Here is a 27,829-nt window from a genome sequence, read left to right as displayed (position 1 = left end):
TAAGAATGATCAGCCACTTTCATTTGTAGGTGGTGTGAGATAGGATGCGAGTTAAGAATGATCAGCCACTTTCATTTGTAGGTGGTTTGAGATAGGATGCGAGTTAAGAATGATCAGCCACTTTCATTTGTAGGTGGTTTGAGAAAGGATGCGAGTTAAGATTGATCAGCCACTTTCATTTGTAGGTGGTTTAAGATAGGATGTGAGTTGAGGATTATCAGCAACTTTCCTTTTCCTATTTTTTAGAGGCGCCCCAGCCTCTTTTTGGTCAATGGAAAAGGAAGAAGGTATCGGAGGGGAGGAGGGACCCTCCCCAAGAGATCCCACTGACTCCCTTCGTTCATTTGGAGAGAAAGAGGTACAGCAGCAAGTCCTGATGAGTAGAAGGGCTCGGGAAGGAGTTATCCAATTTGAAAATGTACCCCCAGCTAAGACAGACTTATCTAATGGCAGTTTTTTTTTTCCGCCTTGACGGAGTTTTGGGAGCGTCTAGCTCGCTGTATTTGGTCTCGTGCTGTTCTCGTGAAATTGGGGTGTGGTCCAGACTCGATTATGTTTTTTTGTGATATATATATTTTTTTTCAATTAGATATTTTATTCAGTGAAGCAAAGGAACTCTCACAATAGCTTTTTTTTAGATCTAGTTCTTATATTTTTTTGGTGGTATCAGATAATAAATTGTAGTACATTGTTTATACAAAAAAGTAGAAACACGTGTGCCTTTACCTTGAGATATCTTCGTCAGTGCAGATGTCCCATCCAGAGTGAGACTGCATTGCAAATTCTCTCTCTCTCTCTCTCTCTCTCTCTCTCTCTCTCTCTCTCTCAACCTGTTTATGCTAATTGTTAGATCTTCATCTGATGAGTACAAATGAAAGAGGATCACTGAAAAACCGCAATCTTCTGAATTTTATTCAAAAATAAAGATGATGGATTAAAGAATGTTCTTTTATATTCGGTCTTACTTTGAAGACATTAGTGTCCTGATAATGATTAATAGTTTTAAAGTCTTAATTATTAGTTAGCTTTTTCTGTCTTCACATGAGCGTAATTATTAGTTAAGAATTCCTGGTTTAGAGGTCTAAAGGTTTAAAGGTCCCTCATGAATGGCAGAGGGAAGGTACAGTGACACTGCCCTAGCAAGCAGGACAATCCCCTAGAGACTGACCATATATGATAAGCGCCAAAGCCCCCTCCACCCAAGCTAAGACCAGGGAGGGCCAGGCAATGGCTGCTGGTGACTCAACAGATAAACCTTTAGGCTCCTCCAAACGCCACCATCCTTAGCTCACAAGGATGGTAAGGTTGCAGACACTAAAGGCACTAACGAGCCTGAGCGGGACTCGAACCCCCGTCTGGCAAACACCAAGCCTAGGACCAGGGAGGGCTAGGCAATGACTGCTGGTGACTCAACAGATAAACCTATGGACTCCTCCAAACCCCTCCAACCTTAGCTCACAAGGATAGTAAGGTTGCGGACACTAAAGGCACTAACGAGTCTGAGCGGGACTCGAACCCCCGTCTGGCAAACACCAGGCAGTTTGTTCCAGCCTGGTAGACAGCTTTAGAATAAAGGACAAGAATGCTTGAACAAGTTTTTTGTCACCATTGAATAAAATCATAAATCAGAATAATGAATTCCAGATAAATCTCTTATCAGTATTTTATAGATTCTTGTAGATTAAATGAAAGCTAGAGACGTCACCAATCAGGCCACATCAACTAAAGTAGGGCTTGGACAAGCAAGAGAGCATTGTGCTTCCGAAATGTTCTATTAATAAAAATGATGTGAAGTCCTGTCCATTGAATGTTTTCTTTGTCAACGCTTGCATCATTACATCCGCTCAGGAAGTTATCTGGTAATCATGAGTCCCTTCTTTTACTTACGATTATCTCTCTCTCTCTCTCTCTCTCTCTCTCTCTCTCCAGTTTTTTTTTCCTCTTAAACTATTCAGTAACTTCATTTTGATTTGAAATTTCTCTCTCTCTCTCTCTCTCTCTCTCTCTCTCTCTCTCTCTCTCTCTCTCTCTTTTTTAAAACGCTGTTATAAAGCTGTATTTAATAACATTTATTTTAACCCAGAATATCCTGATTTTTTTTTCAAACTATTTAACTTTTTATTTTAATTTGGAATCTCTCTCTCTCTCTCTCTCTCTCTCTCTCTCTCTCTCTCTCATTTTTAAGACACTGTATTTAATAGCATTTATTTTAACGTAGAATATCCTGATTTTTTCTCTTTTTCAAATTGTATATAATAACTATTCATTTTAGTTTGGAATTTTTTTTCTCTCTCTCTCTCTCTCTCTCTCTCTCTCTCTCTCTCTCTTCAAGTTTGCACCACGACATATCATTAACATAAGTAGATTTTATTCTATATCTTAAATACATAATAACTTCGAAACTTAGTGTTGTCTTCATTATTGTTTTTCTATTAATAGTTTCAAGATAGCGTAAAATAATTACCAGGCATTCTCGATCATGCGGCTCAATACTACACAGTATTCTAGAAGTTTTATTCCAGCTGTTACCAAGTTGTGGAATGATCTTCCTAATCGGGTAGTTGAATCGGTAGAACTTCAAAAGTTCAAAGTTGGAGCAAATGCTTTTATGCTGACCAGGCTGACATGAGTCTTTTTATAGTTTATATATGACATTTCTGCTTTTGGCGTTGTTAATAGTTTATATAGGACATATCTGTTTTGACGTTGTTAATAGTTTATATAGGACATATCTGTTTTGACGTTGTTACTGTTTTTAGAATGATTTATTGTTAATTTATTCTCATCATTTATTTATTTCCTTATTTCCTTTCCTCACTGGGCTATTTTTCCCTATATGAGCCCTTTGGGCTTATAGCATCTTGCTTTTCCAACTAGGGATGTAGCTTGGCTAGTAATAATAATAATAATGATAATAATCATTAAAAGGGACCTGCCCAGAAAGGAGTAAGACAGAGGGTACACCAGGCCTTGAATGTCTGTTTGTGTTTGTGTTTTCGGTGGGCGTAGGTGGTAAGGTGGGTCCCAGATGCTGGGAGGGTATCTCACATGGGTGGGAACAAATCTAATCATTGGTGTAAGCCCGGAGGGCGTTGGTGGGTGGTGCTTTACAGACGAGGTTGGATTCTGGCCCTGCTTGGGTAAAAGATTGGGTGGCTTATTTTGGTGTTGGGAGTGGGCACTGTTTTTTTTTTTTTTTTTTTTTTTTTTTTATTTATTTATTTTTTTTTACTCTTCTTGATTTTGTAATTTTTTAAACTCTTGCCTTCGACTCATGGTAACATAGTGGACACACTGGGTTTTTTTATTTTTTTATTTTTATTGTATTTCAACTCTGCTTGATTTTGTAAATTTTTAAACTCTTGCCTTCGACTCATGGTAACATGTTTCTGAATAGTTCCAGATCATTTGTTTTTTTTGGTTATTCAAAAGTTAAATTGACATGGATAAAAACATGTTAAATGGGAAGTGAATTCAGGTTTTTTAAACTCTTGCCTTCGACTCATGATAACATATGTTTCTGAATAGTTCCAGATCATTTGTTTTTTTAGTGATTCACAAGTTATATTGACAATGATAAAAACATGTTAAATGGGAAGTGAATTCAGGTTTTTTTACCAATTTGTTTTTCTTATACTGCAATGGTTTTTTTTTATGACTTAACTCACTATCCTGCCTTCGTCTCGTGCTTGCTTGAATACCTTGATAGGTTTACTTATTTCAAGTTTAATTTACAGGCACCAAACACGTTAGATGCTTGAAAAACATTTGCAATGTGTAATTAGTGTATGACTTTTATAGGTTGCATAATAATTGGTTCATTTTCCCAGTAAATCTTAATACTCAAATTGAGATTTTTCTAATGTAAAATGTTAGTGTTTACTTGCCTGCTCACACACACACACACACACACACACACACGAGAAAGCCTTTCATCACGCAAAGTAAAAATTGATCAAACTGAAGAATGGAAAGCACTAGACATTCACAAAACTTATATTATTTTAGTCCTGTTATTCTGTGTAATTTTGTACATCACTGTAACCTAGCGAGATATTCCTTTTATTTTATATAGAGTAAAAAATACGTCTGTAATATTTACTCTTTTGAGACATTCAACATAGACTGTCATGAAATATATTCATAACAGTGGTTGTAAGATAACTTTAGCGACACACGGTAAGGAGATGAACTGTTTGGGGGGGGTTCGTATAGTCTTATATATTAATTAAGTCTTAGAAAGTGGGTTTTTATTCGTTAGCCTCGAACCGACTGTTCTTTTGCCAGTTTCTTAACAAAATCAAATGAGTAACTATCGTGTCGCAGTTAAGAAGAATGACTTTTTTTTTTTTTAACTATTTTTTTTTTTTTTTTTTTTAGTAAACAATGTATCTCACTGCATTGTTTACACTAAAACAAAACTGTTTCCTTTTCCTTCCTAATTCTTAACAAAATCAAATGAGTAACTATCGTGTCGCAGCCAAGAAGAATGAGGTGTTTTTTTTAAGTAAACAATGTATTTCTCTGCATTGTTCACCTTAAAAAAAAAAAAAAGCTTTGCTTCCTCCCGTCAAGCGAAAAACAAAATGTACACAACAACAGCTTTATTAACGTTGCCCTTCTGAGTCTTAATGGGTTAGGCCTGGAGGGAGGTTCTAGCAAATGGTTTTCGGCTGTGTACACACCTACCTGTCTTCCCCAGGTCTTGCACGCGACCTTGTTCGTCTCCTCCTGAGATTTCTTGTTGCGTACCACTTGCAAGGAAGGCGTATTCTGCGTATTTAGCTTTTTTTGTTCTTCTATATTAATGTATGAAAGCGTGAACGTTAATTTATTTATTTTTAGCTTAGTTTTTATTTTCCTTTGAAAGTGATTGCTTCTGAAGTTACCAATCTTCAGTGATATTTGATCTCTTGCTATCCTCACGCTGAAGAAGTAAAGTTGGTAACCGTAGTATGTAAATGTTCCCTGGATTTATTCAAAATAAAAAAGGGAAATCTATTATGAAACTAAGTTAATGGATCTTTGAAACTTCTAAGACTGGGATTAACTCCAAAAAATGGAAATCTATTGTGGAATAAAAGTTAATGGATCTGTGAAACTTCGAAGACCGGGATCAATTCCCCCCCCCCCAAAAAAAAAAAAAGGGAAATCTATTGTGGAATAAAAAGTTAATGGATCTGTGAAACTTCGATGACTGGGATTAACTAAAAAAAATGGAAATCTATTGTGGAACAAAAGTTGATGGATCTGTGAAACTTCGAATACTGGGATCAACTAAAAAAAATCGAAATCTATTGTGGAACGAAAATTAATGGATCTGTGAAACTTTGAAGACTGGGATTAACTCCAAAACAAAAACCAAAAAATTTATTATGGAACAAAAGTTAATGGATCTATGAATCTTTGAAGACTGGGATTAAACCCCCCCCCCCCATAAAAAAAGAAAAAAAAATCTATTATGGAACAAAAGTTAATGGATCTGTGAAACTTCGAAGACTGGCACACAAGTTTTTCCTCCTCGTGTGTCTTCAGAAGAAGAAGTGTGTCAGGTAGATGTAACAAGGGCATGACCATCACCTTGACCTGAATGGGAGATAGCTTTTCCATTCCCCTGTTCCTAAATAATGCGCTCACCAGACTATCTTCGAGGACTGACTCTCTCTCTCTCTCTCTCTCTCTCTCTCTCTCTCTCTCTCTCTGATATTTTCTCTCAACCTGTGTTTAATAACTTTTTATTTTAATTTGGATTTCTCTCTCTCTCTCTCTCTCTCTCTCTCTCTCTCTCTCTCTCTCGTTTTTAAAACACTGTATTTGATATTTATTTAAAATAAATACCCTGATTTCTTTCTCTCAAACTGTGGTTAACTTTTTATTTTAATTTGCTCTCTCTCTCTCTCTCTCTCTCTCTCTCTCTCTCTCTCTCTCTCTCTCATTTTAATCCATAAGCACAATTTATCTCTGCTAGTTTCCATAGCTCTCTGAGTTGAAACTATCTTATGTTCTAAATCTTCAGTAAGGCTCCAAGTTTCTGATGCATAAGATAGAACTGGTCGGACCATCTGATTAAATAATTTTCTTTTTAAAGAACATGGCATTTTACATTTCATAATCTCATTATGTTTACCAAAACCTCTCCATCCCATGCTTATCCTTCTTTTAATTTCGGCCCCGTGTCCTGGGGAAACACTTACTGTCTGTTTGAAGATAATTTAGATTTCTGTTGTTGAAAGTTGACCTTTCCTAGAATCGTGGCAGTGATTTTAATTGATATCTAGACAGAATACTTTCAAGATTCTCTCGCTTGGAACTCGGGTCGCCTCGTTGTGCGCTGGATAAAGAGCCTGTTCACCTCCAGTCAGTGGGTTACACTACACGATCTAATCAGTTTTATGGATAAAGATGACCTCTATTGCCTTTGTGTAGTGTTCAATTCCAGGAAGTTATGTGCACAGTTGTTCTAGTTGACAATTGCATTTAAAGGTTTAAAGGCCGTTCATGAATGGTAGAGCAAGGGACAGTGACATTGCCCTAGCAAGCTGGACAATGCCCTAGAGACTGACCATTTATACATATGGTCAGTGCCCAAACCCCCTCTCCACCCAAGCTAGGACCAAGGAGGGCCAGGCAGTAGCTGGTGATGACTCGGCAGATACACATATAGGCTCCCCCAAACCCCCCATCCTTAGCTCACAAGGATTGGGAGGTTGCAGCGACCAAAGGAACTAACACATTTCTTCGGATTTCTTTTATAGATTTTTTTGGGGGCGCTTTTTAACTGAGAATTTCTTTTTTCGTAGGAAAATTATTTATTATCATAGCAAGAGGGTACACTCGGGCACACTATTCTGTTTCCTTATTTCCTTTCCTCACTGGACTCTTTTTCCCTGTTGAAGCCGTTGGGCTTATAGCATCCTGCTTTTCCAACTAGGGTTGCAGCTTGGATAATAATAATAATGATAATAATAATAATAATAATAATACTGAATGTTTTGTACATGCAAACTAAGAAATTCAAGAATATCTAAATTTTAATAAACAATAAAAGATATATTTTCATTTTTTGTGTTCTGAGAGAGAGAGAGAGAGAGAGAGAGAGAGAGAGAGAGAGAGAGAGAAAATATCATTTCTTATTAATGTGACTTAGGCTATTATCCGTTCCGCATTGTTAAACACGATTTGAATAGCCCAAGTTTTCTCCATTGTAATCAGACAGTAATGAGAGTTTTTTTTTCATTTCGCCATAAAAAAAAAGCTGAAGTAATTTGCAATATGATTTGCGGACCTAAAGAAATTCCAATAACAGGTTTTAAATGTCTGTAATAAAATAGAATTTACATTTAGATTACTTATATGGCCTTATATTCAGTATTGATTTCTGATGACTGTACATATCATGCGTATTTTCCCTGGAATTTCTATGATAATATAGATTCCTTTTTTGCATATTTTAAAAAAAGCTGAAGTAATTTGCAATATGATTTGCGGACCTAAAGAAAATCCAATAACAGGTTTTAAATGTCTGTAATAAAATAGAATTTACATTTAGATTACTTATATAGCCTTATCATATTCAGTATTGATTTCTGATTTCTGTACATATCATGCGTATTTTCCCTAGAATTTTTATGATAATATAGATTCCTTTTTTGCATGTTTCAGTTTTTAAAAGAACTAATATAATATTTAAAACGAATTTTAATAAGAAAATCTCTTAGTGATAATTACGCGTCTTGATGTAAAGCCCAAAGATATTTTGAACTTCAGGGTAATATAGATTCCTTTTTTTGCCTGTTTTAGTTTTTTTAAAAGAACGAATATAATATTTAAAACGAATTTTTATGTAGAAAATATCAGTCTTACTATAAAGCCCAATAAAATTATGAACTTTTTGTCATTTTGAAGAATGAAAAAAAGTTATTTTTTTTTTTCACGATTATTTCTGAAAAGAACAAATATAATACTTGAAACGATTTTAATGTAGAAAACCTTAGTGACGATTTATTCTTCTTAGTATAAAGCCCAAAGAAATTATAAACTTGTCATTTTGAAGAATGAAAGTTTATGGGTTGGGAAAACGGAAGCTGGTGGAAAATCCAAAACAGTTATATCCCGCTAAGAGGATTATCGTTTTAATATAAAGCCCAACGAAATGATAAAGTTTTTGTTATTTTGAAGAATTATTTTTTTTTTTTTTTTTTTTTTTGGCACACTGATACTCGAAACGATTTTTAATGTAGAAAATCTTAGTGACGATTTATTCGTCTTAGTATAAAGCCAGGGGAAAACGGAAGCTGGTAGAAAATCCAAAACAAAGTGATATATCCGGTTGAGTGATGTTCCTTCTACTGCGATAATAGACCTTGAAGAAAGGGGCTTGTTTGCTTTGAAAGTTTGCCAAATCATCCTCACCCACGTGAGGATGAGTAAAGTAACCTTTTCTCATAATGACTCGACTGCCACTCGAGATTTTTATCGCCCTGGATGACTTGTTTCGAGACACCTACGCCCACGTTCGCGCCCACGTTTCCTCTCCATCCCAAGACATGCAAGACTTGCCCTTTCTCATATATACTGCTCGTTCGCGTCTGGTCTCAACTTCTATTTCCATCCGTTGCGTGTAGAATCATCTTCATGGGAATTATCATGCTGTTCATTATTATTATTTATTATTTATTATTATTATTATTATTATTATTATTATTATTATTATTATTATTACTATTATTATTATTATGTTTTAATGTTAATGTTTTTTTAGATATTTTATTTTAATTTTTCATTACTTCTTATGTCGTTTTATTTATTTCCTTATTTCCTTTCCTCACTGGACTATTTTTCCCTTGGGCTTATAGCATCTTTCTTTACCAACTAGGGTTGTAGCTTGGCTAGTAATATTATTATTATTATTATTATTGCTTTCTAAGCTACAATCCTAGTTGGAAAAGCTGGATGCTATAAGCCTAGGGGTTCCAACGGGGAAAATAGCCCAGTGAGGAAAGGAAACAAGGAAAAATAAGATATCTTAAGAACAGTAACATTTAAATATTTCCTATATAAACTATATAAAACTTGAACAAGACAAGAGGAAGAGAAATTAGATAGAATAGTGTGCCCGAGTGTACCCTCAAGCAAGAGAACTCTAAACTGTAAATGCCTGGCAACGTTTTTTCCAGGATTTTTACCGATTTTTTATAGCAAATTTTTAACAGCACTTATTTTTTGTCATGTAGGGCATGAATTTTAAAACTTCGGGTTGATTATATATTATATATAAAAGAACATTAAAGGCACTGCATGGGCTGTTAACCCCAACGATGGGTCATATATTAAAGTCCTGAAGAACATTGAATTGGTATTACAATTTCTTGCATTCACCAAAGGTATCGTTCTGTTATATTTATTATAGACGTTGTTTGAATTCTTCATCTTCATTCTCTTCTTTTATAAGAAAAAGCCACTAAAAAGGAGTAGAAGATCTTTCATACCTTTGAAATGATTCATCTCTATTCTCTAGTTTATACAAAATAAGTGGAATAAATTGAACATCTAAAATGAGTTCAAGATCTTTCTTACATTTGAAATTATTCATCTCTATTCTCTAGTTTATACAAAATAAGTGGAATAAATTGATCATCTAAAATGAGTTCAAGGTCTTTCTTACATTTGAAATTATTCATCTCTCCTCTCTTATTCTATACAAAATAAACTAGAAATAAATCGAGCCACTAAAATGAGTTGAAGATCCTTCATACCTCAGGAATCATTCATATTTATTCTTTTATTCTATACAAAATAAACTAGAAATGAATCGAGCCACTAAGATGAGTTGAAGATCCTTCATACCTTATGAAACATTTATATTTATTGTCTTATTCTATACAGAATAAACTAGAAATAAATCGAGCCACTGAGATGAGTTGAAGATCCTTCATACCTTAGGAAACATTTATATTTATTCTCTTATTCCATTCAAATAAACTAGAAATAAATCGAACCACTAAAAATAGTTTGAAAATATTTCTTGCCTTAAGAATCATTCGTCTCTATTCACTATTTTATTCAAAATAAGGTTGAAATAAATCAAACCACTGAAATGAGTTTGAAGCTCTTACCTTTGGTGTGCATTGCATTACTGCATTTTTTAAATTACGAAGATGGGGTCATGGGATCTTGAGTGTCGGAGGCTGCATTTGAAGCCATCTAGACTGTGGTCGTTCCAAAAGCTAAGCTTTCAGGGTAGAATTGCATGTTGGTGTTTGTGGTAGAGTTTGGATGTGATGATTTATTTATTTTGTTCTTTCCTTTTACTCACGTGGAAACACAACGTTGTTTTTGTCGCCCGGAAGTTTGAAATGGATCCTTATAATTGCTAAAACTTTTAAAGTATTTTTTGCATCTTAATTTTTGTACAAATTCATGTGATTTTCATTTATACTAAAATCGAAGAATAGAGAGTTTGGGAAAAGATGTCTCACTGTTGTTTTTTTTTTTTTTGTTACCCGGAAGTTTGAAATGGATCCTTATAAATGCCAAAACTTTTTAAGTACATTTTGCGTCTTAATTTTTGTTCAAACTCATGTGATTTTCATTAATACTAAAATCGAAAAATGAAGATTTTGGGAAAAGCGGTCTTAATGTTGTTTTTTTGTTACCTGGAAGTTTTAAATGGATTCTTACTAATGCTAGAACTTTTAAGTATTTTTTGCTTCTTAATTTTTGTTCAAACCATTCATGTGATTTTCATGTACTCAAAAAAAATTTTTTTTCTTTTTTTTTTTATCACCCAAACATCCAAAAACTAATATTGAAATATTATTAGTTGACGTCGAAAGCAGGTAATACTAATATGACAAAGGGGTTAATTTTTTTTTTATAAGAAACTAAAGGAACAGCGGTTTCGAAAAGAACAAAATTCTGTCTTGAAAGATTCGACCATAAGACTTCGCTTTCTGTTGAAGCATGACTTGGCATTTCAATTCAGCAACGGTTGAAGTAGGCTAACTGAAAATGTAATATAATGTAATATTTGTATAATGGATTATTTTAGAATGATCTAAGAGGGTTTCTATAAAAGAATAGACATTGTTTCTGCTTACGAAAATTATTTTTCCATAAATTGGTTGATTTTAATGTAAGAGAAGGCTGAAATAGTTATAAATTACTCCTAGCGCGTTGGCGAAAACTGACCAAAGCCCAGAATATGAATCGACGTATCTGAGGCCTTTGTCCTGCAGTGGGCTAGAAATATTTAAGAAATAGAGTTTCTTTATATAAAACTGTTTTAAATTGATGCGGCTTTTGATAATGACACCAAGAAGACAATCCAGTCAGATATGTACAGATCTCTCTCTCTCTCCCGTCGCTTTTAGAGGATTAGGTCAGAGGGTGTGTGGGCGGAGTTAAGGTCACACATAAGTGAGTTGTTAAGGCGTGTGCTTGGTGAGGGCGCCATTGGATGTGGGCGGGGCTCTCATATCATCGACGGAAAAGACAGTGTTTTCGACTTTCCATTCCATATATCTTAACTGTGGAATTGTGATATAGGCATTTGAGAATTGCTACATACTGCGCAGCCAACAAATCGTGCTGACACGAGAATAGTATAACAAGCTAGGCTATAACCCTAGTTGGAAAAGCAAGATGCTAAGCTAGGCTATAACCCTAGTTGGAAAAGCAAGATGCTAAGCTAGGCTATAACCCTAGTTGGAAAAGCAAGATGCTAAGCTAGGCTATAACCCTAGTTGGAAAAGCAAGATGCTAAGCTAGGCTATAACCCTAATTGGAAAAGCAAGATGGTAAGCTAGGCTATAACCCTAGTTGGAAAAGCAAGATGCTAAGCTAGGCTATAACCCTAGTTGGAAAAATAAGATGCTAAGCTAGGCTATAACCCTAGTTGGAAAAGCAAGATGCTAAGTTAGGCTATAACCCTAGTTGGAAAAGTAAGAGGCTAAGCTAGTCTATAACCCTAGTTGGAAAAATAAGATGCGAAGCTAGACTATAACCCTAGTTGGAAAAGCAAGAGGCTAAGCTAGGTCATAACCCTAGTTGGAAAAGCAAGATGCTAAGCTAGGCTATAACCCTAATTGGAAAAGCAGGATGCTATAAGCCCAAGGGCTCCAACAGGGAAAAATAGTCCTGCGAGGAGAGGAAACAAACAGTTAAATAATTACAAGAGAAGAATAAACAATCAAAATGAAATATTTCATGAATAGTAACTACATTAATGAATAATTATGGGTTTCAAACAAGTTAGGCTATAATCCTAGTTGGAAAAGCAAGATATTATAAGCCCAAGGGCTCCAACAAGGAAAAATAGTCCAGTGAGGAAAGGAAATAAAGAAATAGATAATCACAAGAGAAGAATAAACAATCAAAATGAAATATTTCATGAATAGTAACTACGTTAATGAATAATTATGGGTTTCAAACAAGCTAGGCTATAATCCTAGTTGGAAAAGCAAGATATTATAAGCCCAAGGGCTCCAACAAGGAAAAATAGCCCAGTGAGGAAAGGAAACGAAGAAATAAATAAGAGAAGAATAAACAATCAAGATGAAATATTTCATGAACAGTAACAACATTAATGAATAATTATTGGAACCAAAATATGTGTCTACTGTAGGTTCTAGAGCTTTCAAATATGCGGCCCTAAGACTATACAATAAGCTCCCACTAGACATCCTAAAGACTGGAGATAACCAAGACTTTCAAGAGGATACTGAAGACTCTTTTTGTTCTCGTAAGTGCTTCTATGATGTGGACTTTACAATGAACGAGCAGTATGCAATGTGAAATGCTGAATGTCCTGAAATGTACACGATAAAATGATTGTGAAACTCCTGTAGAGAGTAGGGTTCCACTGCAGTAGAGGACCAGAAAAGCAGCCCTCAAAGTATAGGACCAGAAAAGCAGCCCTCAAAGTATAGGACCAGAAAAGCAGCCCTTACAGTAAATGACCAGAAAAGCAACCTTGAAAGTAAATGACCATAAAAGCAGCCCTTAAATTAAATGATCAGAAAAGCAGCCCTTAAAGTAAAGCAAATTAATTTAACAGCCCTCAAATATAAGACCAGAAAAGCAGCTCTCAAAGTATAGGACCATAAAAGCAGCCCTCAAAGTATAGGACCAGAAAAGCAGTCCTCAAAGTAAATGATCAGAAAAGCAGCCCTCAAAGTATAGGACCAGAAAAGCAGTCCTCAAAGTAAATGATCAGAAAAGCAGCCCTCAAAGTATAGGACCAGAAAAGCAGCCCTCAAAGTAAATGACCAGGAAAGCAGCCCTCAAAGTATAGAACCAGAAAAGCCCCCCTTAAAGGAAATGACCAGAAAAGCAGCCCTCAAAGTAAAGGACCAGAAAAGCAGCCCTTAAAGTAAATGGCCAGAAAAGCAGCCCTTAAAGCAAATTAAATTCATTTTAACATGTAACATGATCTCGGGAAGGGAAATAAGCTTACGCCAATCTGATTAGGGTACTATTGGATCAGCTTCGTCTACTGAATTTTGAAAAGACCTCATGAAGCCTTGAGTATTATGCACGTCGCAAGATGCTGCCATCCTCCAAGGCCTTGTCCTTGTTCGTCATATCCCGGGAACGACGTTGATGGGTAAACTTGTTGCTATTCATTATAAGTCATTAATGGTTCTGGGGAAGCTGAAGAATCTGCTTTGCGTTTTGAATTTCAATGCGACTCCCTCACTTTTGTTTTGAATGTCAGGGGGTGAATATTGAAGGTGTGTGGGAGGAACCTCAAAATAGAGAACACATTGAAAGGAAGTTCCTTTTCAAGTGTGGGAAACATGTATGAGATTTCAATGCATCCGTAGACTGTGAACCAGACGTTTAATGTTTTTATTTAGAATCTGAGACTAATGTATTTCATTTGGTACAGAAATTGCTTCGGTGATTGCAAGACATGAGTCTTTTTATAGTTTATTTATGACCTACAGGTATTTGTTTTTGATGTTGTTAATAGTTTATGTATGACATGTCTGTTTTGACGTTGTTACTTATTTTAGAATGATTTATTGTTAATTTGTTCTCTTCATTTATTTATTTCCTTATTTCCTTTCCTCACTGGGCTATTTTTCCCTGTTGGAGCCCCTGGGCTTATAGCATCTTGCTTTTCCAACTAGGGTTGTAGCTTGGATAGTAATAATAATAATAATAATAATAATAATAATAATAATAATAATAATATCTTTCACGAGGATTATAGTTGGATGTATTACAGCATTTTTAAGACTTTGGCCTTAATTTCTAGTTCTCAAGGTGTCATTCTCTGAGCATTCTGGTGTATTTCAAGGATCAGCTCTGCAAGAGTCGAGCTTGACTCATTGGTCTGGTTAATCTCATTTTGATGATCATAATCAATGAAACTTGAGTTCTTTTATGGCACGAGAGAGAGAGAGAGAGAGAGAGAGAGAGAGAGAGAGAGAGAGAGAGAGTTTCAAATTTAAAATAGTTATTAAATAGTTTGAAAAATGAGAAGAAAATCAGGATATTCTAGGTTAAAATAAATATTAAATACAGTGGTTTAGAGAGAGAGAGAGAGAGAGAGGAGAGAGAGAGAGAGAGAGTATTTCAAATTAAAATGGTTATTAAGTAGTTTGAAAAATGAGAAAAAAAAATCAGGATATTCTAGGTTAAAGTAAATGTTATTAAATACAGTGGTTTAGAGAGAGAGAGAGAGAGAGAGAGAGAGAGAGAGGATTGTGCAAAAGTCCGAGGTCAGGGCGATAGTCAGGAATGTGGGCAGTTGTCTTTGCAGGTAGAGGTAGTAGGGATGGAGGCGGGACCCGGTCTTGGAGGAGGTGGGTGGTGGCTGTTACCGCCATTCCGCCCACACACCACCACCGCCCACTTTGCCCCCCCTCTCTCTCTCTCTCTCGTGTATGCGTAGGCGAGTCAAGTCATGAGAAACCCAGGTGGGCGCGTCGTTCATCATCGTCTTGTCCTTCTAATTAACACTCCAGGACATATTCACATCACAATCTTAGTAGATGGTTTTGTACATGGCGTAGTTGTTGGCAAGGACAAGAAGCATCTTGGAAGTATCTTGAAAGATGGATAGCTGGAGTCTGGAGCCCATCCCTCTTTTTCTTATCAGTGTTAACTGGATTGTTGTATTAGGTCATGAGGTATTTCAGTAGGGGGCTATTGTTGTACGGGAGGGGGGGAGGTGTCTTCTGGAATTCGATTTCTTTTTGGGGAACGGCTGACAGTTTTGTTGATGACGTGATATGGTTTACTGTAGCAAAAGCTATGTTGTTCACAATTAGGTTTAAAGAAAATGTTCTCTCTCTCTCTCTCTCTCTCTCTCTCTCTCTCGGTTTCTGTAACAAAAGCCATGTTGTTCACAATTAGGTTTAAAGAAAATTCTCTCTCTCTCTCTCTCTCTCTCTCTCTCTCTCGGTTTCTGTAACAAAAGCCATGTTGTTCACAATTAGGTTTAAAGAAAATTATCTCTCTCTCTCTCTCTCTCTCTCTCTCTCTCTCTTGCAATGTTCACAAAAAGGTTTAAAGGAGCAAAACCTATGTTGTACACAATTAGATTTAAAGAAAATTATCTCTCTCTCTCTCTCTCTCTCTCTCTCTCTCTCTCTCTCTCCAAAGCAATATTGTGAGGGTTCACCCTTTGACATTAAGCCTTTTACTGGAAATATGTTAACGTAGTTGTTTGCTATGCATACCTGACCAAAAGGTCCCTAAGGCGGTGTAGGAAGGTAGTCTTCTGCCTTCCTACTGCTTGCATTCGTTGAATTGTATTTTTTCATTATTAACGAAGAGTAATCCCGGAAGTTTATACCTCAGAATAATTATTATTGCGGATGGTTAACCGCATTGTACCACTTTGCAATAATAATGAATCTCTTACAATTTGTGTTTAGAATGTCAAATATGTGGTAATATTATTATTATTATTACTAGCCAAGCTACAACCCTAGTTGGAAAAGCAAGATGCCATAAGCCCAAGGGGTCCAATAGGGGAAAATATCCCAGTGAAGAAAGAAAATAAGAAAATAAATAAATGATGAGAATAAATTAACAATAAATCATTCTAAAAGCAGTAACAACGCCAAAACAGATATGTCCTATATAAACTATTAACAACATCAAAAACAGATATGTCATATATAAACTATAAAAAGACTCATGTCAGCCTGGTCAACATAAAAACATTTGCTCTAACTTTGAACTTTTGAAGTTCTAAAGATTCAACTACCCGATTAGGAAGATCATTCCACAACTTGTTAACAGCTGGAATAAAACTTATAGAATACTGATGTTCAGTCAGAATTAGATAGTGTATCTTGTTTAAGAATTTATGAAATTCCCTCTCTATGTATTTAATTCACCTTAACCTAACGTTAGCTAATATCTTATTGTGTTTTTCTTAACAGATACGAGAAGGTTGTTGAAAAATCCGAAACCAGAAGCCAGCACTTGGAGATTGTATCAACGCAACTCGAGGCATTCACTGTCTCCGTCGAACATTTCGAAGAATGGTATATCGAAATCGTGGAGATTGTGGAATCCCGAGAAGTCCTGTCCCTGGACGTGGAAAGGTAAGTGCTTTTGGTAAAAAATGTGGATGGAAAGTTATTTATAATCTTCTGAGACATTTTAGAATTTATTGATCGCTTGAAATTATTGATTAATTGAAAGTTTTCTGGCATCCTGACATCTAAGGTCATTGACGCCGATAGCATTTATTATATAGGAAAAATAAAAGAGAATTCAATTTAAACCATAAAAGTTAAGAAGTCATTACAATAGTAAAATAGTTTTCAGAAGACCTGCTTCTGAAATAAATCCAAAAATTCCGCTCGCATAGTAGGACACATCATGTCCAAGAATCTTGGCAAGGATGAACCTGCTATCCTCACCTTGAAATTATAATAGAATCAATGGTTTATAGATAGTGGATTTGCTTTTATAATGAAGATTAGAATTGAAATGTTGTTTGATAAGCAGTAATAAAGATAATGCAATATAAAGTTGTTCATAGGTGCTTCTGATACATTTTAGAATTTATTGATCTCTTGAAATGATTGTAGAATCAATTGTTTATTAATAGTGGATTTGCTTTAATAATGAAGATTAGAATTGAAATGTTTGATAAGCAGTAATAAAGATAATGCAATATAAAGTTGTTCATAGGTGTTTTGGTGGTCTGTTTGTACACAAGGAATTTCAGAACATGGGCAAAATGAGTGGACCGTATAACTTGGATAGCGAGTTAGTGGAGACCCATTAATTTGTATTGGAATTCGGTATCTTTATTGATTTAATATTTTCCATTTCAGTTATGCTCGCAAGATCGACGAGATCGCTCGCCAGCGAGATTCTCGTTCAGAGGACTTCGATGGCATGATCAAGACAGGCAAAGATCTTGTAACAAAGAAGGACGTCACCGACACAGCCCCAGTGAAGGACAAAATCAAGGTATGGATGAACTGTGTTTTATTTCCATCAGAAATTATAATTGGTTCTGTTTATTATTTGATCCTTCTCAAACTTTGTCTTGAGTGAGTTGCAATTAAATCATAACTCAATAAAGTATTGATATTCAGGATCCCAGATATCTAAACGGGGATGGATTCTTTTGTAAAGTGATTTGAGCATTTTATCTTCCCTTTGAATAAATTGATGATTTATGGTTATTACCTCCGCCAACAAAGTTGGAAGGAGGTTATGTTTTTGCCCCTTTGTGTGTGTGTGTTTCTTTGTGAACAGCTTCCTGGCCACAACTTTAATCGTAGAGTAATGAAACTTGCGGGGATTAACTGTAATGTAAAAAGTTAGAAATGATTAAATTTGGGAAGGTCAAGGTTACGGTCAAGCAAAACTCACCCGTAAGTTTGGACATCGTTGTCACAGAGACTTCAAACTTGGTTCATATTTGAGTGTATGAAAATCCTCACTACTTAATACATGTTAAATTTGAAGATCAAGGTCAAGCAAAAGGTCAAATTCCGGTCATCAACCATACGGCCACAATTTTAATCGTAAATTGATGAAACTTGCAGGGATTTTAAACACATGTAAAAAGCTGGAAATTATTAAATTTTGGAAGGTCAAAGGTCAAGGTCAAGGATGAGTATAATGTCCAAAATCAATCCAAAAGGTTGAGGAATAAGCTGCCCTGGCGGAGGTCTGCGCTGTACTGAGTGCCGCTCTGGTTTAATAATCAGTCTGAATACCAGAATGAACTCTTCATATTTTCTAAGATACTATAGTTAGTAATATGAATAAAATAACTGCCATAAAATTTGTGAATCATGTAAGGTATTCTTAGTTATATTGCCGGGATAGGTTTATTAACCCTTTTACCCGCAAAGGACGTACTGGTACCTTTCACAAAACTCATCCCTTTACACCCATGGACGTACCGGTACGTCCTTGCAAAAAACTGCTATTTAAATTTTTTTTTGCATAATTTTGATAATTGTTTGAGAAACTTCAGGCATTTTCCAAGAGAATGAGACCAACCTGACCTCTCTATGACGAAAATTAAGGCTGTTGGAGCAATTTAAAAAAAAATATATAATGCAAAATGTGCTTAAAAAAAAATAACCCCGGGGGGTTAAGGGTTGGAAATTTCCAAATAGCCTGGGGGTAAAAGGGTTAATGATTTGATATGGGAGATTACTTATGAAAATGTTAAAATACTCCTCAAAACGTTATCATTTGAAATGACTATCAGGCCTCATATATTTTGAGGAAACCAAATTGGAACAGGATATAGTTTATGATTGTATATAAAAGAAATGAAAAACTTTAATATTGCATTTGGTATTTATGAAGGATTTTGGGGTACAGCATTAGAATTACAAAGAAAATTTTTTTTTGGAACATTAGAATTGAGATTTTGGATTTTCAGTTTACAGTTGTATCCCCACATAATCGATGGAAACATGTACGGTTGAAATGGAGTTATGTGGACGCAGATGGTGTACTCATAAAATTTGCAATATAAAATGTACACTCATGGCTAAAAGAGTTTAGATTGAAGATAGTTACATTCATAGGTGATGCATCTAAAATTAATCCACAATTATAAAGGAAATATTACTTTTTTGGTTGTTCCATTTCAATTCACTTTTATAAAGGAGGGTCTGGTTTAAAGAAAAGAAGTAGTAGGATTTCAAAAGTAACTCGAGACCTTTAGTTTTTATTTTAGCTAAATTGTACTTATAATTAGAGTCAAGGATTTAGATTCAAGAATTTTATTTGCAAAATACAGCCGTTCGTAAAACTTAAGCAGCAGAAAGTCATCGTAATGTATTTAATAAGTAGAACAAAATTAAAGCTAATCGAGGTATAAAGAGAATCCTCACAAATATTCACATTGATTGGATACATTTTGTTTTGCAGAATTTGGAGGGCCAATGGAAAGAGCTCAACGACACACTGGATGAACGCGCTAGAAATGGCAAGGAACGCTCAGAACAACTCCTCGCGTACGAGCAGTTGCGCGACAGATGCATGCAGTGGCTCGCCACAACAGAAAACACCCTTGATAATGCTCAGCCAGTTGGATTAGACCAGGAAATTTTGAAGAAACAATCAGAAGACTTGAAGGTATGAAAACTACAGACAACAACTTTGTGTTAAGATATTTGCATAATACAGTACAGTTGAAATCTTAAGTTCGATATATAAAGATGTACAGTACTTAACGTAACTGAATTGTTAATGACTCGGTTATATGCTTGACCATTAGACAATAATGAATTGACTTTAATATTAACAATTTTTTACCTATTTATTCACTAAGTCCATAATTTACTAATTTGTCCCTTCTTTATTTGTGCTTTGATCTTTACATTTTGTTGGTGAACTAAATATGTCCAATTCATTTATACTTGATGATTAGAAATTTAATAGGTCATCCATTCAGTATGTAAGTCCAGGACAGTATGTCTACGAAATGGTCTTATTTGATATACATGTGAATCAAATACTCTAAATTATTTATGTTGGCAAATGCCTTTGTCTTATAATTTTCTTAAATAAAATAAACATGAAGATTTAACTTTTAATTGTTGAAGGTTAAAACTTTGTTAAATATGTTAATTATAATAAGTATTTTATATAAAAGAATGTTTGCGATTACGGGTGTGAATATTTTTTGTCTTCCAGCCCTTGCTCAGAGAGTTCCGCGAGTATGGCGTTACCATCGACAAACTTAATGAACTTGGCAATGCTTATGATGCATTGCTTCGAGGTGAGAGACCAGAGTCTCCAACCAGACGCAGGTCATCTGTGACACCTGTTAAACGCCCGTCTATTTCATCGCCTCTAAAATCTACAGGTGCGTAGATTAATGGACCCTGTTTTTGTGAGCTTAGCTATTTGCTTGTCTGACTTGAAAAGTGCCCATTTCTTCTGCTTTGTTCTCTCTCTTCACCGATTTTACTTTTTGATATTTGTCAATTTTTTTTTGCCTATAATTTTCTTTTAAGTGATTTGCTGATGTAATATAATTATCTTCATTTTGATAAACTAGAAATTATATTTAAGATTTGTGAATTTTGATTCGCATAAAATACAGTACATTGTAAGATTGCGTAAATTTTTAGTTTGTTGTGTGAATTTTAGTTTGTTTCAATGTGCAGTACAGTGTGTTTTAAACTATACATTATATACACAGTTTGCATCCAGAGGTTATGGTCTTTTGAAGATTTAAGTTCCATAGATATCTCTTTAGAAACTTTAATTCAGAAGCACAAAAAGTTTAGATCTACACTCAATTTTTTTTAATGAGGCGGATTCGCACCGACTCGCAGCGGTTCCTTTTTAGCTCGGAAAAGTTTCCTATCCGCTGATTGGTTAGAATTATCTTGTCTAAGCAATCAACGATTAGGAATCTTTTCCAAACTGAAAGGGCACCCCTGTGAGTCGGTGCAAATCTGCCTCACTAAAAAGATTTGACTATAGTTAATAGTTTGCCTGTGTTATTGCATCAGCAGTTTTAGCACTTTTGAAGGCATGTAACAATACTGAATGTTTACAAGTGAAAGGCATAATTTCTCAAAGCTTTAATTTTACCTTTATGCATAAAATATTTAGATTTTATTTTCTAAATTTTTTTGGCTTATGATCATATCCTTGAGCTAGCACATGCTTATCCAATTTCATAAAATACCCATTGTTTTGGAATGGAATTTCTAATTTCTTTGCTGCTTTTGTTAAACTAAAAGTCTAGAACTATTTCCAAAACTGCAGTTAAGTATTATAAAGTTGACTGAGTACTCTTTAAATGCTGATTTTCTTTTCATCACTTGCTCGATTAATATAATTCTTTTTCTAAACTATAAAATCATAAGTGGAAGGTTCTTGGACTTTTAATGGCAAAGCTTCAATGTCACCTATTTTTGTTATGTTTGAATTATTTATGTTGCTTTGTGTGAATGATTGTGCATTTTGTTGGGATTTTGTGTGCTGTAGTGAGGCGAGTGTCACAAGACGCACGCAGTCCCTCACCAACGCAAAAGCTGATGGGTTACAACGGCTCTGGTCCCATGTCGCCCATACTAGGCGGTTATGCTAGCAGACGCACCTCACAGGAAGGATTCCACTTTGATGGTTAGTCAGTCATGCTTGTGATTGTTATACAATACTGCATTCTAAAGGAAAGGTATCTAAGATAGATTGTTTAGCATGAATAGCACATTTTCTTTCTAGGAAGTAAGGTCAAATTAAATTTTATAAAAGGTACAGTATTTAAATGAACAAGAAGTCTGCTTAACTAGATTTCTAGATTATTTCAATTTCTAAATTATTTCCTTTTTCATGAGCCATTCATTACCAGCAATTTTTTTTCTCACAGATATGAGTCCCATCCAGAAAGAACTGATGCAAGTCAACAACCGATACGAGATGATTGGTATGAGGCTGAATGACCGCCAGAATGAATTGGACATCATGAAAGAGGAGTTGAAGAAATTGGCTGAAAGCTTAAGGTCTGTTAGTCTTACCTTGGATAAATCTGAACGCTCCATGCCTCGTGAAGCAGTGCCCACAACAAAGGAAGAAGCAGACAAGTACAATAGACAGTGTAAGAGTATTTTGGAAGACCTCCAGGAAAAGCAGCCTTCTCTTGACAGCGTGAAGAATAATGTAGCCGAACTTATCAGGAAAAAACCCAATGCTCCCGGAGCTCATGTTTTGCAAGATCAGGTTGAAAATGTAAGTGATCGGTACAAGGAGCTTCAGGGTAGACTGAAAGATCGTCTCAGTTTCTTGGATCAGACAAAGGAGTTCCTTGATAGTCACGATTCTCTTAATAACTGGCTAACTTCCAAAGATAAGATGATGAGTGTCCTTGGACCCATTGCTTCAGATCCTCGTATGGTCCAGATGCAAGCTCAGCAAGTACAAGTTTTAAGAGATGAATTCCAAGCACAAGAATCCAAGTTGAATGACTTGAACGATTCAGGCGATAAGATTGTTGCAGTGTGCGAACCAAATTCCTTATCAGCTAAGAAGATCAATGATAAATTAGATGCCATTAATAACAAATGGACTGAGCTGATTGGTCAGTTAGATGCAAGAGACTCGGCTCTTAATGCTGCTTCAAATGCCAGCACTGATTTCTATGACACCTATAACCAACTCCATGATGCTTTGCTGAAACTTGGAGAAGACTTTGATGAAGTATCTGCCAGTGGTGCTGATTCCGCCAAACAAATAGAAGCTGTTCAAGTCTTAGAAAATGGCTTGGAAAGTGTTAGGGGACCTTTGATAGATCTGGAAGGCCTAGGAGAGCATCTCATGTCCATTCTTTCTGATCCATCTTCCAAATCTGACATTAAATCTAAAGTAACTCAGCTAAATAAAATGTTCAGTAATCTTGAAAAGAAACTTGGTAATAGAAAATCTGAACTTGAAGCATCTCTCAGAGATGAAGAATTATTCGGACAATCATGTCACGATATCCAGGACTGGCTGGCAAATCAAGTAGCACAGCTCAAGGATCAGTTGTTAGTATCAGCTGACAGGGACATTTTAAGTCACCAAGTTAGTGATTTTGAGCCTATCTATAAAGATTTGATGGCAAAGGAACATGAAGTTATTATGATGATTAATAAAGGAAAGGAAATTGTTGCGAAGTCATCCAGGAAAGATCTCAACAAGCAATTATCCTCAACTTTGGATGCAGTTAAAAAGGAATGGGATAATGTCCGCAAAACAGCTGTTGATCGACGCTCAAGATTACAGAAGTGCATAGACACTTGCAATAAATTCCACGACCATCAAGACAAGTTTAATCCCTGGCTGGACAAAGCAGAACAGAAAATGGATAAATTGGAACCAATTGCTTTCAATAAGAGAGCAATTGACAGGCAGATCAAAGAAATTCAGTCATTCAAAAATGATGTATCTCGTCATAGTGGAGAGTATGAGAATAACAGAACAGCTGGAGAAAAACTGATTGACTGCACAGATACTGATCACAATGATGTTGAGGCTGCCCTGGGTATCATGAAGGAGAGATGGGACCACCTGAATGCTGCAGTTTTAGCTCGTTCCCAAGACCTTGAAGACGTTGCTGCCAAATTGGCCGAATTTAATGACAAAAGCCGCGACCTTGACCACTCCTTGCAACGTTGTGGCGACAGGCTTGCTTCTCTTGATGCACTTGGAGGTGCTGGTAAAGATGCAAAGGGCTTAGAGAGAATGAAGGCTTTACTTGAGGAAACAAATTCTCTTGGGAAGCAGGTCGATGATGTGAAGGACAAAGGCGAAGATTTGTGCAATGCTGGTGATGCTTTAGGATCAGATGTTAACCACATTCACGACGAAGTAGAGAGACTGATGGATTGTTTCGGAGACCTGAGGGGAAAACTGGAAGAACGTTGTAATGATCTTGAAGAAGCCTCTCAAGCTGTTAACCAGTTTGGAGCTTTGGTAAAGAATGTAGGTCAAGAACTTTCTGGTTTGGATGATGAACTTGACCGAATGGGCCCTGTGGGACGTGATGTAAAAACCGTCTCTGGCCAGGTTGAGCAGCTACATACCTTTATGGGTAAAGTTGATAATAAAGCTCAAGATATTGATGATGCTAAAGCTAATCTTGCAGAATTGGTTGCTCAAGGATTTACAGGCAGTAATAACCGTACTGCCGAAGATCAGATCAAGCAGCTAGACCGCCAGTTGAAGAAGATTCAAGATAGGTGTAGTTCACGTGATAAAGAGCTTGACTCTGTCATGAAGAAATTAGAGAATTTCTACGAGAAGTACAACACGCTTATGGATGACGTAAATGAAACTGACAAAGAAGGTGAATCCTTTAAACCAGTAGGTGCTGATGTAGACATGATTATAGCTCAGCAGGAAGAATTCAAAAAGTTCAAAGGAAAGAGAATTGATGATCTTGGAAAGAAGGTTAATGAATGTAACAAACTTGGACAAGGTCTTATACAGAGTGCAGCATCTGGCGTGAAGACTAAAGACTTGGAAGATGACTTGGATGCCATGAATGACTTATGGAATAAGCTTAAACAAATGATTGGTGACAGAGAAAAGGCATTAGACAAAGGACTGATGCAATCTGGCAAGTTCCAAGATGCTCTTGACAGTATGTTGCAATGGCTTGCAAACTTTGAAGAGATGATGGAAAATCAAGCACCCATCTCGGGCGAATATTCCGTAGTAAAGGCTCAGGCCCAAGAACAGAAATTCTTGAGAAAAATGCTTCTTGACCGTCAGAATGAAATGCAAGCCTTGTTGTCAATGGGTCGTAGCTTAGCAGCTGATCTTGATGCTTCAGAGAAAGCTGCTGTTGAAGGACAGCTTGATGATTTGTTGAATCGCTTTGATGATGCAAATGCAAGATCTCAGGAAAGAATGGAAGCCTTGGAGGAAACTTTGAAGGTGGCTAAGGAATTCCAGAATAAGTTGAATCCTATAATAGAATGGCTCGATCGCACAGAAAAGAAGTTGAAGGAAATGAGTACGGTTCCATCAGATGAAGAGAAAATACAACGCCTTCTTGATGAACATGATAATCTCCATGATGAAATTCTTGGTCAGAAACCAGCATTTGATGATTTGACAGATGTTGCCACTGCTCTCATGAATCTTATTGGTGATGATGAAGCAAACGCTTTAGCAGACAAACTACAATCGACCACTGACCGTTATGGTCAACTTGTGGAGGATTCTGAGGCTCTAGGTCGTCTCCTCCAGGAGTCCAAGGTTGGTCTACGCCATCTTGTACTTACTTATGAAGACCTTTTGTCATGGATGGATGAAATGGAAGCAAGATTATCAAAGTATCGTATTCTGTCTGTGTTTGTAGAGAAGCTTTTGGAACAGATGGATGAATTGACTGATCTAGGGGAAGAGGTAGTATCCCATGAGAAACAGGTCTCTGAAGTAATGGAAGCTGGCTCCCAGCTCATGAAGCATATATCAAGTGATGAAGCTCTACAGTTGAAGGATAAACTAGATTCCATCCAACGACGTTACAATGATCTCAGTGCTAAGGCTACTGACCTTCATAAGTCAGCCAATGAGGCATTACCACTTGTACAACAGTTCCACAGTGCCCATGAGAGACTTGGTTCTTGGATGCTGTCTGTTGAAGGTCAACTTCAAAGTATGGACTCTTCTGGACAAGGACTCATGGAAGACGAAATTGAAAGACTTGCTCAGGAAATTCAAACTCATCGTCCTTTGGTAGAGGCAGTTAATCTTGTTGGGCCTCAATTGTGTCAGATTTCACCTGGAGAAGGTGCATCAAATATAGAAACCCTTGTTACAAGAGACAACAGAAGATTTGAACAAATATGTGAACAAATTCAGAGAAGGATGGAGAGAATCCATATGTCAAAACAAAGATCACAAGAAATTACTCATGATATTGATGAATTGTTGGACTGGTTCCGTGAAGTTGAAGGCCAAGTACGAGAAGCAGAACCTCCTAGCATTGATCCAGATGAAATCCGTATTCAGGTGAAAGAGCACAAAGCTCTCAATGATGACGTTGCTAGTCAGAAGGGTAGAGTACGAGATGTTTTATCTAACGCCAAGAAGGTGTTGAGAGAAGCTCCACAGCATGAAGACACAAGTGAGCTTAGAGAGAAAATGGAAGACTTGAAAGAAACTATGGAGTCTGTATCAAAATTGTCATCAGACAGATTGTCCACTTTGGAGCAAGCATTGCCACTTGCTGAGCACTTCCTTGAAACACATCATGAATTGGAGGACTGGCTTAACATTATGGAAAATGAAGCAATGGTGATGGATACGCCTGCCCTCCGTGCTGACAAGATCATTCAGCAGATGGAGAAAACCAAGGCCTTCCTCCAGTCCATTAGTGATCACAAACCATTATTAGATAAACTCAATAAAACTGGAGGTGCCCTCTTGAAGCTCGTAAATAATGAAGATAGTATGAAGATCCAGGACATTTTAGAAAGTGATAATGACAGGTACAATGCCCTCAAGAATGCTTTACGAGAACGTAGTCAAGCTTTGGAAGATGCCTTGCAGGAAACCAGCCAGTTTGCCGATAAATTAGATGGAATGTTATCTGCTTTATCTGAAACTGCAGATCAGGTCAAGAATGCAGAACCTATTTCAGCTCATCCTGAAAAGATTCATGAACAAGTGCAGGAGAATAACAACATCATTGATGATCTTGACAGGAAGGAATCTGCATTTGTTGCAGTCAAGGCAGCTGCTGAGGACGTCATTAACAAGGCATCACGCAATGATCCTGCTGTGAAAGACATAAAGACCAAGCTGGATCGTCTGAACAAGCTCTGGGATATGGTACAGATGGCAACCACTCAACGTGGACAGTCTTTAGAAGATGCTCTTGCCATGGCTGAGAAGTTCTGGGAAGAGCTTCACGGGGTTATGGCCGCTCTGAAGGATCTTCAGGATACATTGAAGGCTCAGGAACCTGTCGCTGTAGAACCACAAGCAATTAAACAACAGAGGGATGAACTCTCACAGATCAAGGATAAGATCGATCAGACAAAGCCTGAAGTGGAACAAGTTAGACAGACTGGACGTGATTTGATGTCACTCTGCGGAGAAGCTGACAAACCTGAGGTTAAGAAGAATATTGAAGATCTTGATTATGCCTGGGACAATGTAACAGCATTATATGCCAAACGAGAGGAGAACCTTATTGATGCTATGGAGAAAGCTATGGAGTTCCATGACACATTAAGGGTGTGTATGATTTTGTTTATTTAATTTAAAACAATTCATTTTTCTATACAGTAAATAGTTATATGTCCCTCTAAACTATGTACCTGAAATATTGTCATATTTTGTCAATGCAAGAACCCGTGTCTTACTCTTAAGCAGTGCGTTCTTAAATGAACGAATATTGACAGATCATTGCCGGTGAAAGATATTACATAATTTTTCGCCAAGTGTAAACTAATTACGGTGTCGTTATCCCTATCAGAATATGCTAGAGTTCTTGGAAAAATCCGAGGACAAGTTTGCTGGCATGGGACCCATTGCAGGAGATATAGAAGCCATCAAAGGTCAAATTAACCAACTGCAGAAATTCAAGGATGAAGTTGATCCACATATGGTGAAGGTGGAAGCTCTTAACAGGTGGGACTTTTTAGTTTCTCATGTATTTTCATCAATAAAGGTTTCCATCAAACCATTTGAAAGTCATGCAATTCTTGGATATGATCTCAAAATAGGTTTAAAGAAGGATAGTTTGAGGTTCCCTCCCCTTGTAATCTATTTTAGATGTACAAATGGTAATGCTCTCTGTCAACATTGCCCTGATAGGAAATTGTATATGGAGAAATATATAAAGTATTGTTCACATGAGCTCAGT

General features: G+C 36.4%; 1 protein-coding gene across 35 annotated transcripts in view; it reads left to right on the top strand.

Moving 5' to 3' along the window:
- shot (dystonin-like protein short stop) overlaps nt 1-27,829 on the top strand; it is a 157,136-nt gene that overhangs the window by 97,664 nt on the left and 31,643 nt on the right. For 34 of the 35 annotated variants that reach the window (XM_068381847.1, XM_068381881.1, XM_068381864.1 and 31 more), the window contains 7 exons: nt 16,404-16,568; nt 17,310-17,448; nt 19,381-19,587; nt 20,149-20,320; nt 21,457-21,594; nt 21,839-27,198; nt 27,440-27,594. In XM_068381847.1, the coding sequence (XP_068237948.1) occupies nt 16,404-16,568; nt 17,310-17,448; nt 19,381-19,587; nt 20,149-20,320; nt 21,457-21,594; nt 21,839-27,198; nt 27,440-27,594 (6,336 nt within the window). The remainder of the gene's footprint in view (nt 1-16,403; nt 16,569-17,309; nt 17,449-19,380; nt 19,588-20,148; nt 20,321-21,456; nt 21,595-21,838; nt 27,199-27,439; nt 27,595-27,829) is intronic. The other variant, XM_068381865.1, reaches the window with a different exon arrangement.

This window comes from Palaemon carinicauda, chromosome 10 (genome assembly GCF_036898095.1).
Source record: "Palaemon carinicauda isolate YSFRI2023 chromosome 10, ASM3689809v2, whole genome shotgun sequence".
In the NCBI taxonomy this organism is placed as follows: domain Eukaryota; kingdom Metazoa; phylum Arthropoda; class Malacostraca; order Decapoda; family Palaemonidae; genus Palaemon; species Palaemon carinicauda.
The sequence above is the reverse complement of the archived record's forward strand: the minus strand, read 5'-3'. Positions and strand labels throughout refer to the sequence as shown.